Genomic DNA, 14715 nt, shown 5'->3' with positions numbered 1-14715 from the left:
TTCTTTGGGCCTATATCTGTGTTTCCTCCTCATCCTGCCCATTGCCCAGACACTGCTAGATGAGTCTGCTGGTACATTGACCCAGACCACTACATTCCCCTTGCACTCTACACAGCCAGAATCTGACCCTGCTGAAATTCAGGTTCCCCTTCCCACATACTATACCACCTTACACGGGGACAAAGAGGAAGGTGCAGATGAAAGTGCAGGTTCCTTCATCAGGTGGGGGGGCATACTCGTTTGCGACTTCACTGGCACAGGGCCCCTGATAGTATGCAAAAGTGTCTCTGCCGGTGGGAGGCGCCCCCGCCGTCAAACACCGCCATACTTTGAGGGGCCCTGTGCCAGTGCCAATGCGAATGAGTGAGCCCCCCCTGCTTGCTCAGGATCACAGCACTTGCAAAGTTGAAATACTTACCTCTCCCTGCTCCACCGCCGTGACGTAGTCCGTGTTTCCTGGACCCATGAAAAACTTGAGCCAGCCTTACCCCCCCACAACTTTAGCCAAATGATCCCCAATTTTCAATGCCTAACTATTATTATAAGGTAAATTAAGATTGACAAGCTTAAGTAACAAGAATTGATGTTTTTGGCATTAAAATGGGCACTGTAGGTGTTTTCCTGTCCTCGACTCAATGCCGACTTTGCTTCCCCATTGACTTGCATTGGGTTTCGTGTTTTGGTCGACCCCCGACTTTTCGCAATAATCGGCCGATTTCACCCGACCCGACTTTTGACAAAGTCAGGTTTCGCGAAACCCGACTCTATCCTAAAAAAGGAAAAGTCGCTTAACTCTAGTGGTGAGGTGTGATTTGGAAAGCAGGTGAGTAAGCTCTGGCAGTGGCAGTGGTGGGTGGAGGAGAGAGTTAAATGTGCTGAACAGTTGCTTTGGGTTATAGGATAATGAAGATACAATGTTTGTGAAATAGTTCTGTTTAGCAAAGGTGAGGGCTAATTTGAGGGCAAGTGTAGCTTGTTTGAAAGCAGTGAAGGTGTCTGTCAGGCGTGATTTCTTCCAACGCTGCTCCGCGACTCTGGATGCTTGTCAAAATTTTTTTGTGAGATTGTTATGCCAGAGGTGCCCATTAAATTGTCGCACTTTGAGATGCATGAGAGGGGCGACTGAGTCTATGACTAATATGAGGGTGGTGTTATAGAAAGCGGTGGCGCTGTCCGTGTAGTGGAGTGAAGATATGGAGGACAGGGGTAGAAGAGAGTCTGAGAGTCTGTGAATGTCTATGTGTGCAAGGTTTCTGCGAGGATGTGGTAATGGCTGGACATGGAGGGTGGGTGAGGAGGACAAGGATGAGAAGGTGAGTAGATGGTGGTCAGATAGTGGGAAGGGAGAGGTTGTGAGATTAGATAAGGAACATAGGCGGGTGAAAATGAGGTCTAGTGTATGTCCGTCTGTGTGGGTGGTTATGGAGGACCACTGAGTGAGCCCAAAGGATGAAGTAAGGGCCAGGAGCTGTAGGCTGCTGGCTGGCGGGTGCCAGTAGGGATATTAAAGTGACCCATGATGATGGTGGGGATATCAGCAGAGAGAAAGTGAAGAAGCCAGATGGAGAATTAGTAGATGAAGGCAGTGGTTGAGCCCGGTGGTCGGTATATGACAGCCATTTGGAGATTAGAGGGAGAGTAAATACAGACAGAGTGAACCTCAAAAGAAGGGAGTATAAGGAAGGGTGGGGGTTGGATAGGGTTGAAGGAACAGTTTTTGAAAGAAGGAAACCCACTCCTCTGCCATGTCTGTTGCCAGGGCGAGGAGTGTGGATAAATTGGAGGCCACCGTAACCCAGTGCAGCAGGGGAGGTTGTGTCATGGGGTGTCAGCCAGGTCTCAGTGAGGGCCAGGAAGGAAAGATTGTGGGAAATAAAGAGATCGTGGATCATGTGGAGCTTGTTGCAGATGGAGCAAGCATTCCAAAGTGCCCCAGAGAGAGGAAGCAGGGAGGTGGGGGTCAGCGGCACAGATTTTAAGTGTGAGGGATTGCGGTAGTTTCTCTTAGTGTGAGAAGGATAGGGGTGAGGATTAGTGGGATGTATGAGGCAGGGGGAGCCAGGATTGGGTGATATGTCGCCAGCAGTGAGAATGAGCAGAGAAAGGGAAAGCAGGTAGGTGACAGAGAGTGACCGGCTTATATTATATTTTGGTAGGAGAGGTCTGAGGTTAAAGAGCAGGTCTGCAGATGAAACGAGGTGGAGGATAAGAGAGCAGGGGAGATAGTTATGTGGTTTGAGGATGCAGGGGTTTGGGGTTAGCGAAGGAGAGTGAGGATTAGTGGTGCAAAAACGGTGGTGGAAAATGTGAGCATGGTTAAAGAGCAGGGGAGGAAAAGAAAGGTGTCATGATTCCCCAATGGCATGGGAACATCAGAAACACAAAATAACAGACTAGCCCTCGGGTGATGGAAACTCAAGCTGACCGTGACCTAAATCTACCACACAACTAACAGTAGCCAGGAAGCATTCCTACGGCTGCCTAGATGCCATGCGCCAGCCGGAGAACTAACTACGCCTGGAAGAGGAAGGAACAGACCTGGCTTACCTCTAGTGAAATACCCCAAAGATGATAGTAGCCCCCACATATATTAATGGTGAGTTCAGAGGAAAAGACATACACAGTATGAAGGTAGATTTAGCAAAGCGAGGTCCACTTACTAGATAGAGGAAGGATACAAAAGAGGACTTCACGGTCAGCTGAAAAACCCTTTCAAAAACCCATCCTGAAATTACTTTAAGACTCCTGTGTCAACTCATGACACAGGAGTGGCAATTTCAGTCCACAAGAGCTTCCAGTAACAGGAAAAGACAAACTGTAAACTGGACAAAAAATACAAAACAAAAAGGACAAGAGTCCACTTAGCTGATCAGCAGACTGGTAGCAGGAACATGCAACTGAAAGATTCAGGTTACAATGATGACCGGCAAGGAAGTGACTGGAGAGCAAGGCTAAATAGGGAACTCCCAAAACTGATGGAAGCAGGTGAGCTGAGGCAGAAAAGAACACACAAGTCTCCAGTACCACCAGCCACCACTAGGGGAGCCCAAAAAGCGGATCACAACAGTACCCCCCCCTTAAGGAGGGGGCACCGAACCCTCACAAGAACCGCCAGGGCGACCTGGATGAGCCCTATGAAAGGCACGAACCAAATCCGAGGCATGAACATCAGAGGCAGTTACCCAAGAATTATCTTCCTGACCATAGCCCTTCCATTTAACCAGATACTGGAGTCTCCGCCTGGAAATACGGGAGTCCAAGATCTTCTCTATAACGTACTCCAATTCACCCTCAACCAGCACAGGAGCAGGAGGCTCAGCAGAAGGAACCACCGGCACCTCGTATCTCCGCAACAACGACCGATGGAACACATTATGGATAGCGAAAGATGCCGGGAGGTCCAAACGAAAGGAAACAGGGTTAATAATCTCCAAAATCCTATAGGGACCGATGAACCGAGGCTTAAATTTAGGAGAAGAAACCCTCATTGGGACAAAACGGGAAGACAACCACACCAAGTCCCCAACACGAAGGTGAGGACCAACCCGACGCTGGCGGTTAGCAAACCGCTGAGTCCTCTCCTGGGACAAATTCAAATTGTCCACCACTTGTTCCCAAATCCGATACAACCGATCCACCACAGCATCTACTCCAGGACAATCCGAAGACTCCGCCTGACCAGAAGAAAAACGGGGATGAAACCCCGAATTGCAAAAGAAAGGGGAAACCAAAGTGGCCGAACTAGCCCGATTATTAAGAGCAAACTCCGCCAACGGCAAAAAGGCAACCCAATCATCCTGATCCGCAGACACAAAACACCTCAAATACGTCTCCAAAGTCTGATTAGTTCGCTCCGTCTGGCCATTAGTCTGAGGATGGAAGGCAGACGAAAAAGACAAATCAATGCCCAACCTGGCACAGAATGCCCGCCAAAATCTAGAAACGAACTGGGTACCCCTATCAGAAACGATATTTTCAGGAATACCATGCAAGCGAACCACATTTTGAAAAAACAAAGGAACCAACTCAGACGAGGAAGGCAACTTCGGCAATGGTACCAAATGAACCATCTTAGAAAAACGGTCACACACCACCCAGATAACAGACATCCTCTGAGAGACAGGAAGATCAGAAATAAAGTCCATCGAGATGTGCGTCCAAGGCCTCTTCGGAATAGGCAAGGGCAACAACAACCCGCTAGCCCTAGAACAACAAGGCTTGGCCCGAGCACACACATCACAAGACTGCACAAAAACACGCACATCTCGAGACAGAGATGGCCACCAAAAGGATCTAGCCACCAAATCCCTGGCACCAAAAATTCCAGGATGACCCGCCAGCGTAGAAGAATGAACCTCCGAGATGACTCTACTGGTCCAATCATCAGGAACAAACAGTCTACCAGGTGGACAGCGATCAGGTCTATCCGCCTGAAACTCTTGCAAAGCACGTCGCAGATCTGGGGAAATAGCGGATAATATCACCCCATCCTTAAGGATACCTGTAGGTTCCGAATCACCAGGGGAATCAGGCTCAAAACTCCTAGAAAGGGCATCTGCCTTCACATTCTTAGAACCTGGTAGATATGAGACCACAAAATTAAACCGAGAGAAAAACAACGACCAGCGCGCCTGTCTAGGATTCAGGCGCCTGGCAGACTCAAGATAAATCAGATTCTTGTGATCAGTCAAAACCACCACCTTATGTCTAGCACCCTCAAGCCAATGACGCCACTCCTCAAATGCCCACTTCATGGCCAAAAGCTCCCGATTACCGACATCATAATTTCTTTCGGCGGCAGAAAATTTTCGAGAAAAGAACGCACAAGGTCTCATCACTGAGCAATCGGAACTTTTCTGCGACAAAACCGCCCCCGCTCCGATCTCGGAAGCATCGACCTCAACCTGAAAGGGGAGAGAGACATCAGGCTGGCGCAACACAGGGGCAGACGAAAAGCGGCGCTTAAGTTCCCGAAAGGCCTCCACAGCGGCAGAGGACCAATTGGCAACATCAGCACCCTTTTTAGTCAAATCCGTAAGAGGCTTAGCAACACCAGAAAAACCAGTTATAAATCGACGATAAAAATTAGCAAAGCCCAAGAACTTCTGAAGACCCTTTAGAGAAGTAGGCTGCGTCCAGTCACAGATAGCCCGAACCTTGACAGGGTCCATCTCAACAGAAGAAGGGGAAAAAATGTACCCCAAAAAGGAAATCTTTTGAACCCCAAAAACACACTTAGAACCCTTTACACACAGAGAATTCTCCCGCAAGACCTGAAAAATCCTCCTGACCTGCTGAACATGAGACTCCCAGTCCTCAGAAAAAATCAAAATATCGTCCAAGTACACAATCATAAATTTATCCAGATATTCACGGAAAATATCATGCATAAAGGACTGAAAAACTGAAGGTGCATTAGAAAGGCCGAAAGGCATTACTAAATACTCAAAGTGGCCCTCAGGCGTATTAAATGCGGTTTTCCACTCATCCCCTTGCTTAATTCGCACCAAATTATACGCCCCACGGAGATCAATCTTGGAGAACCACTTAGCCCCCCTTATGCGAGCAAACAAATCAGTAAGCAGCGGCAACGGATACTGATATTTGACAGTAATTTTATTCAGGAGTCGATAATCAATACAAGGCCTCAGCGAGCCATCCTTTTTAGAGACAAAGAAAAACCCAGCTCCTAAAGGTGATGAAGAAGGACGAATGTGTCCCTTTTCCAGGGACTCCTTAACATACTCTCGCATGGCAGCATGCTCAGGTACAGATAGGTTAAACAAACGACCCTTTGGAAATTTACTGCCTGGAATCAGATCTATGGCGCAATCACACTCTCTGTGAGGAGGGAGAGAACCAATTTTAGGCTCTTCAAAAATATCCCCAAAATCCGACAAAAATGCCGGAACCTCAGAGGGAATAGATGACGAGATAGAAACCAAAGGTATGTCCCCATGAGCCCCCCGACATCCCCAGCTTAACACAGACATAGTTTTCCAGTCCAGTACTGGGTTATGAGATTGCAACCATGGTAATCCAAGCACTAACACATCATGTAAATTATGCAACACGAGGAAGCGAATCATCTCCTGATGGTCTGGAGTCATACGCATAGTCACTTGCGTCCAGAACTGTGGTCTATTACAAGCCAGAGGTGTAGAATCAATACCCTTCAGAGGTATAGGAACTTCCAGAGGCTCCAAATCAAACCCACAGCGCCTGGCGAAGGACCAATCCATGAGACTCAGAGCGGCGCCAGAGTCCACATAGGCATCCACGGTAATAACTGATAATGAACAAATCAGAGTTACAGACAGAAGAAATTTAGACTGTAAAGTGCCAATAGAAACAGACTTGTCAACCTTCCTAGTACGTTTAGAGCATGCTGATATAACATGCGCGGAATCACCACAGTAGAAGCACAAGCCATTTTTGCGCCTATAATTCTGCCGCTCGCTTCTTGACAGAATTCTGTCACATTGCATTTGCTCTGGCGTCCCTTCAGAAGATACCGCCAAATGGTGCACGGGTTTGCGCTCCCGCAAACGCCGATCAATCTGAATCGCCATTGTGATGGACTCATTCAGACCTGTGGGCGTAGGAAACCCCACCATGACATCCTTAACGGCATCAGAAAGGCCTTCTCTGAAAATTGCCGCTAGGGCACACTCATTCCACTGAGTAAGCACAGACCATTTACGAAATTTTTGGCAGTATATCTCAGCTTCATCTTGCCCTTGAGACAGGGCTATTAAAGCTTTTTCAGCTTGAATCTCCAAATTAGGTTCCTCATACAGCAACCCTAAAGCCAGAAAAAACGCATCCACATTGAGCAACGCAGGATCCCCTGGTGTCAATGAAAATGCCCAATTTTGAGGGTCACCTCGCAGCAAAGAAATCACAATCTTAACCTGCTGAACAGGATCTCCAGAGGAGTGAGGTCTGAGAGAAAGGAATAATTTACAATTACATTTGAAATTCAGAAACCGAGATCTATCTCCGGAAAATACCTCTGGTGTAGGAATCTTAAGTTCAGAAATAGGAGCATGTATAACATAATCTTGTAAATTCTGAACCTTCGTAGCAAGATTATTTAAACCTGCAGCCAAACTCTGAGAGTCCGTCCTTAAACCGGAGAGATCAGAGCCATTCAAGGATTAGAAGGAGAGAAAGGCAAGGCTGTAAATAGAGCAGAAATACAACTGAGCCAACTAAGTAGCAAACATGTGAGGAAAAAAAAATAAAAAAAAATCTACAGACTTCTTTACTCTCCTTTCTTCTGCCAATAACTTTAACAGTGGCCGGTCATACTGTCATGATTCCCCAATGGCATGGGAACATCAGAAACACAAAATAACAGACTAGCCCTCGGGTGATGGAAACTCAAGCTGACCGTGACCTAAATCTACCACACAACTAACAGTAGCCAGGAAGCATTCCTACGGCTGCCTAGATGCCATGCGCCAGCCGGAGAACTAACTACGCCTGGAAGAGGAAGGAACAGACCTGGCTTACCTCTAGTGAAATACCCCAAAGATGATAGTAGCCCCCACATATATTAACGGTGAGTTCAGAGGAAAAGACATACACAGTATGAAGGTAGATTTAGCAAAGCGAGGTCCACTTACTAGATAGAGGAAGGATACAAAAGAGGACTTCACGGTCAGCTGAAAAACCCTTTCAAAAACCCATCCTGAAATTACTTTAAGACTCCTGTGTCAACTCATGACACAGGAGTGGCAATTTCAGTCCACAAGAGCTTCCAGTAACAGGAAAAGACAAACTGTAAACTGGACAAAAAATACAAAACAAAAAGGACAAGAGTCCACTTAGCTGATCAGCAGACTGGTAGCAGGAACATGCAACTGAAAGACTCAGGTTACAATGATGACCGGCAAGGAAGTGACTGGAGAGCAAGGCTAAATAGGGAACTCCCAAAACTGATGGAAGCAGGTGAGCTGAGGCAGAAAAGAACACACAAGTCTCCAGTACCACCAGCCACCACTAGGGGAGCCCAAAAAGCGGATCACAACAGAAAGGCAAGTAAAATTAGAAGACCGTAATTAGTCTTACTGTCTGGCCGATTTCTGGTATATTTCTGATGATACACTTAAAACGGTGTCACTTGAAATGATGTCACATCTGACTAAAGTCATATCTGACTGCTCCATTCAATTTATACAATTTAAGTGTCCATGAAATGAAGCCAGGTGAGGGAGGGGAGGAGGAAGGAGGTGGAGGACAGTTCACAGCAGGGAACAATTAACAGATTGCAGTTAAATGAACATTTGACTACCATCAAAGCTGAAGAAAGATAGGATAAGATGGAAGGATAGTGTTAGGTGTGAAGAGCATGGATGAAAATTTGAAGTATGATACGTGGAATTAAAGTCAGGGAAAAAGTTGCAGCATACCAGTTAAAACAGAGGGAGAAAAGTACATGGGATTCTAGGATGCAGTGGGTATTCCAGATTAGGAGACATTTCAGACGTACCAGTTAAAACAGAGGGAGAGAAGCACATGGGATTCTAGGGTGCAGTGAGTACTCCAGATTAGGAGACTGTTCAGACGCACCAGTTAAAACAGAGGGAGAGAAGTACATGGGATTCTAGGGTGCAGTGGGTACTCCAGATTAGGAGATGGTTCAGACTTACCAGTTAAAACAGAGGGAGAGAAGCACATGGGATTCTAGGGTGCAGTGGGTACTCCAGATTAGGAGACAATTCAGACGTACCAGTTAAAACAGAGGGAGAGAAGCACATGGGATTCTAGGGTGCAGTGAGTACTCCAGATTAGGAGATGTTTCAGACGTACCAGTTAAAACAGAGGGAGAGAAGTACATGGGATTTTAGGGTTTAGTGGGTACTCCAGATTAGGGGATGGCCCAGATGTACCAGTTAAAACAGAGGGAGAGAAGTACATGGGATTCTAGGGTGCAGTGGGTACTCCACATTAAGAGATGGTTCAGATGTACCTGTGGATGAAAGCAGATAGATCAGGAATGACAGCATGAAGGAGAATCTACTATGGGTTACCATTGTGGCATATTTCTGATGATACACTTAAAAAGATGTCACTTGAAATGATTTTAGACCACTATTCACTAACTGATCTCTAGCAGAACCATATTTTTTTTATCACTGGAGTCAATGGACAATGGATCCGTTAGGCTGGTTTCACATTAGCGTTCAGCTGAGCTACAGAGGGCTGCGTACTTCCTCCATTAAGCTCCACCTACTTCTGCACGTCTTCTGTTTAACTCCGCCTACTTCTACATGCATCCTGCATACCTATCTTTAACATTGGGTATGCAGGATATGCGGATGTATGTGGATGTGTCATTTTGACGTGCCCGCCGAACGAACAGAAATGCAACATACTGAATAAGGGTATGTGTCCACGTTCAGGAAACGCTGCGTTTTTGACGCAGCATTGAGCAGCATGCATAAAAAATGCAGCGTCCAGATGTTACAGCATAGTGGAGGGGATTTCATGAAATCCTGTCTCCACTATGCAGTAAAAGACGCATGCGGCACACCCGAGAAAACTCACATGCGGCGCGTCTTTTAAGAACGCAGCATGTTCGTACATAGCAGAAAAAACTCAAGGACAACGCAAGTGACCTGCCAGTGACCTCAGGTGCAGATTTGGTCATAATTTTACCTGCATAAAATCCTGACCAAATCCTGAAGCAATCCTGAACGTGGACACATACCCTAACTCATTTTAGGGCTTGTTTCCACTTGCGAGAAACACGTCTGTATCTCGCATGTGAAAACCAAGCTCTGGCGCCTGCACTTGGGAGCGGAGCGTGCGGCTGCATGTGTTCCTATGCGGCCGCACACTCCGCTCTGGAGTGCCGGCGCTACAGCTTGGTTTTCACATGTGAGATACGGACGTGTTTCTCGCAAGTGGAAACAAGCACTAACTCCTGGGTCTGCTCGAGGCTGGAAGCCCTGACTTAGAGTGGACACCTTGACAAAGATGTGATGTGATGGAGAAGTGAAGACAGCAGGAAAGGAGTAACGGGTTTCCGAAGACATGAGCAGTAAGGTGAGTATTTTTTTTCTTTTCTAACTTTTTATCTGCTCTTTTCCTTCTCCGCAAGATGGAGGCCACAGGTGGCAGCCATTATGCAAAATTCACATGAAGCATTTTCCAGAATGTGGATTTTTGTAAAATATAAGTATAATTCAATTCCACCTGTATACATTTTCCCATCTCAAATAACCATAGTATCTTATTGTGGCTGTCCTGCCTGGTATTGTAGAAAATAAAAATGGACACAGAAAATGGGTGAGGCAAAATATTCTCTTTTGTCTAAATGACTGCAGAGAGATTGTGTAGTCTCCTGTTTGTCCAATACCTTACATGAGAAATTATTTTTCTCCCATAATGCTGTATATTGTATTAAAAGAGGCTTTAACATATTTCTTTGGACCAGTTAGTTGATTGATTCCAGCAGAATTATGAATGCTGCTCTGGACTGTAAATCAAACAACAGCTGGGTACAAAATAAGACACAGAATGCTTTTTTAAATGTACACTTACATTATGTGTGGAACATTATATGTCAAGCAACTGAAGCAGAATATGATTATGTAAAATATTTCTGTAAAATATGATTCTTTTCCATTCATAGACGTTTAACTTTCAGTCTTCTTGATTTAGGATCTTGTCTGCTTTGTCCAATGAACTGGATTCTAATCAAGAAGAAATGTTACTATATGCTGGATAAAATGCTGTCATGGCAAGAATCACAGAGCTTTTGTGAATCTCAGAACTCCAGCCTTATAATGCCAAAAACTCTTGAAGAAATGGTAAGAAAATGTAGTATAAGGAACAAAAAAGAGAAAAATAACTATGTCTTAAAGGCACTGCAGCATCTCAAAATGACAAACTGCTTAATTGAGGTTATTATATTAAATCTATATTTTTTTTTAATTGTGAGTGATTTTTTTGTGTATCATGATTGATTTGAGAAAAACTAAACGAATAGAAATCTTGTACTTTCACACTAAGCACTGAGGCTATTCTAGACTCATACTTCCTGTTTTTTCAGGAAATTAACTTGTACATTAACTGCAACAGACTCTGACACTATGTTTTATAATAAAGCATCTGACGAACGTGTGCAAAGGTCTTTGAGTAGGGAGGATGAGCGTTACCATTTGCTAATGTTTGATCCTGTGTTCCAAGCTACATACAGAGGTATTACCCATGGACGGACATAAGATTGGTGCAGCCTGTGCAGCTGCACAAGGGCCCAAATGGTAAAGGGGCCCTTTTCAATGTGCAAAGCAGCACAGAGCTTCTGTTATATCAGAACTATTGGACTCCAAAGGGCCCATATACTGATTCTGCATAGGGGCCCTTTTTTGTCTGTGTCCGCCAATGGTTTTACCTGTCATTGTAATTCTGTCTGTGACAATATTGAGACTTCTGAAACGTTTTCTCTACAAATCAGGTGCAATATGAGTATAAAATTGCCTAATACCAATGGGAAAATTGCAAGATTTTTTTTTCTAATACAGATGTTGATATAAAAAAAACATTTTGCCATAATATTAACTAAAATAACATTTATCGCAAAAACCTGATTTAGTTAATAGGTCATTCTTTTGACCTTTAAATGGATTTACCACAATCAAAATACAGTATTAATGGCTTACTCATTGGCATAGACTCCCTCTCTGCACCCCATGTTGATTGGCTGTACAATGGATTCATGGCACTCTTCAAACTTTATACGCATTTATGTACTTGATGCATATGTTTGCAGAATGGATTTTGTACATATCAAACATTTATGGTAGTAGATGATCACTTAGACTAAATTCAGACATTGCCCTCTTTTTGCATTTTCATTGCCACAATCAACATCTTTTCTAACCACTGATAGATTTCAGCCAGTGTCATGAATTTCCATGGCATTTTGCACCTCTTTTTTCTTCATGTGTCTAATTGTTTTTACCCTCTGTCATTTCTCATTTCTACACATAATTTATGGGCATCTAATGTTTGATTTCTTTGCCTGTGTAGATTGAATGTTACTGACATCTTATGAGAATTTGATGTCAATAGCGCCTTACAAAAATACTAGATGTACTGTATTTTCTGGCGTATAAGACTACTTTTTAACCCCTGAAAATCTTCTTAAAAGTCGGGGGTCGTCTTATACGCCGGGTGCCGTCTTGTACGCCGAGTGCAGACACCAATGTGTATATGGTTGGTGGGGGGGAGTGGTCCCGATGACGAAGAGGGGGCGTCTCACAGGAAAGTGTGAGTGGAGTATCCCCCATTACCTCATTGTAGCTGCAGCATGGGGTCTCTGTGCTGGGGAGAGGCGGCAGCTGCTGCTCCTCTTTGTGCCGCATGGGTGCTATGCTGTGGGGCGGTGGCCGCCGCCGCTCCCCAGCACCCCACACTGCAGCTACAATGAGGTAATGGGGGATACTCCACTCACACTTTCCTGTGAGATGCCCCCTCTTCGTCATCAGGACCACTCCCCCTCAAAAGGCACATTAGTCACCGGCCCTATAAGACGACATACGGCGTATAAGAAGACCCCCGACTTTTAAGAAGATATTATATTTTAACTGGAAAAGTTGGGGGGTCGTCTTATACGCCCAGTCGTCTTATATGCCGGAAAATACGGTAGTTGTTTTTTAATGTGGGGCATATTGATTTTTGCATCAGCTAATTAGAGTAAAACTGAATTTGCTTGACAGATCTCCTATTCTTTTGCATGTTTGTCACACTTAAATGTTTCAGGTCATCAAATGTAAATATTAGACTAGACAAAGATAACACAAGTAACCACAAAATGCAGTTTATAAATTAAGGTACGGTAGTTATTATTAGGGGAAAAAGAAATCCAAACCTATGGGGTGCCATGTGAAAAAGTGATTGCTTTTCCCCTTGAAAAATAAATTAAATTGGAATAGGAAATCAGGAAGGGGGCAAACACTTTTTCACACTGTAAATATATATTAAACAAAATGTGTATAGTTGCATAATTCAAAAATTTTCTACTTTTTATTATGTTTATATTTATTATTTTTCAGAAATTTATCACTTGCAACTTCCAAAGCTCGTATGCAAACAATGTATGGATAGGTCTTACATGTTCTTTAAAATCAAATGAAAGATGGTTGTGGCTTGATAACACAACATACATGTGAGTAACTAACTATATCTTTTTTATAATCCTTAATTTCACACTGCTCATGAAAAAGACTATTCCGTATCCACCTTATGCCAGATGAGTGCCCTTCTTTATCACATGTTTAGGTATGATGAAAGATGCACCAAATTCATTAAGAGGCATATGTCTCATTAATCATTTGGTTCTTCATATTCCTTTGTGCTGTTGATGAACACTGGTCCGCAAAATGCAGCCCCGGGATGTCTACATATTTCTTGCAAAAATTGCAATTTTAGTCATACCAAAATGAATAGATAAGCAGTTAGCATCAGCAGCACATAGGCATCTTGTCTTTTTGAAATCGGTTTCCACGGATTTTAATATCTATCCATAACAACATCTTCCATAAAGTTCACAATTGCTCGACATTCTTTTGCTGATTTTCCTGTACTGAGTAAATAGCCGGAGTGTGGCTCACACTCAAGAATGCGAAAAATATAAATAAATAACAAACCAAAGAAAAAATCTAAAAACAATTAAAAAGGATTCATATCCATGAGAAAATTGGTGTCAAGCAGTTATGGTTTCACCCTCCAAAATAATCTTGCAAAATAAATAAATAACCCTATATTCCAACCAGATAGATAATAGGAAGAAATAAATACATTCAAGCTATGTCAAATAATGTCCTTGTGAAGAACAGGCAATATAGATGTACATTAATTTGCATAATATTCAATAAAAGATCAAGATTTTAACAAAAAGTTATTATAATTGATACATGAGTAATAAAATGTTAAGGAAAATGCTAGGGAAAAAGATCCTAAATGTATTGCCACTCAAGGCAATTTCCTCAAGGGTGCTTACTAGTGGTGAGCGAATAGCATTGTTGCTTGGGTCTCCCCGAGCATGCTCAGGTGATCTCCGAGCATTTGTTAGTGCTCGGAGATTTAGTTTTTCTTGGTTCAGCTGCATGATTTATGGCTGCTAGACAGTCTGAATACATGTGGGAATTCCCTAACAAACAGGCAATCCTCACATGTATTCAGGCTTATGCATTGTTGGGTCTGTTGTAGCTCATCTTCCTCTTTACAATACCCAATAGATTCTCTATGGGTTTAAGGTCAGGTGAATTTACTGGTCAATCAAGCACAGTGATACTGTTGTTTTTAAATCAGGTATTGGTACTTTTGACACTGTGGACAGGTGCCAAGTCCTGCTGGAGAATGACAGTTCCATCTCCAAAATGTTAGGTGTCGAGTTCTCGCCGCTGCACAGGGGAATCTCGAACCATGTCTGCTGTGGTCTCCCATTCTCCTCCAGCCACAGTGGAACCTGCTCAACGGAGACGTCAGTCCCAGCATCTGGCTCAGCCTGATATTGTGTGAATGGTTACTGCTGCCTTTCCAGGCTCTGCTTTTGTAGCCAGCACTGGTCAGCGGTGAGCAGGCTTTTCTGGGACTAAGTCCTGCTTTTCACGCACTGAGCATGCCTACGGGAGGACCTCTCACTGGAGGTTGGGGGTCACACGCTCAGGCCCTGTAGCAGCTCCTATTGGTCCACCA

At 44.1% G+C, this 14715-nt stretch overlaps 1 protein-coding gene across 1 annotated transcript in view; it reads left to right on the top strand.

The window, feature by feature from the left end:
* Nucleotides 1-13187, top strand: part of LOC143766484 (C-type lectin domain family 12 member A-like) — a 43784-nt gene extending 30597 nt beyond the window's left edge. The window contains exons 4-5 of the mRNA XM_077254198.1: nt 10675-10823; nt 13071-13187. Of these exons, the coding sequence (XP_077110313.1) occupies nt 10675-10823; nt 13071-13187 (266 nt within the window). The remainder of the gene's footprint in view (nt 1-10674; nt 10824-13070) is intronic.
* Nucleotides 13188-14715: the final 1528 nt, after the last annotated feature.

This window comes from Ranitomeya variabilis, chromosome 4, assembly GCF_051348905.1.
Source record: "Ranitomeya variabilis isolate aRanVar5 chromosome 4, aRanVar5.hap1, whole genome shotgun sequence".
Classification (NCBI taxonomy): Eukaryota; Metazoa; Chordata; class Amphibia; order Anura; family Dendrobatidae; genus Ranitomeya; species Ranitomeya variabilis.
This window is presented reverse-complemented; position numbering and strand designations above follow the sequence as displayed.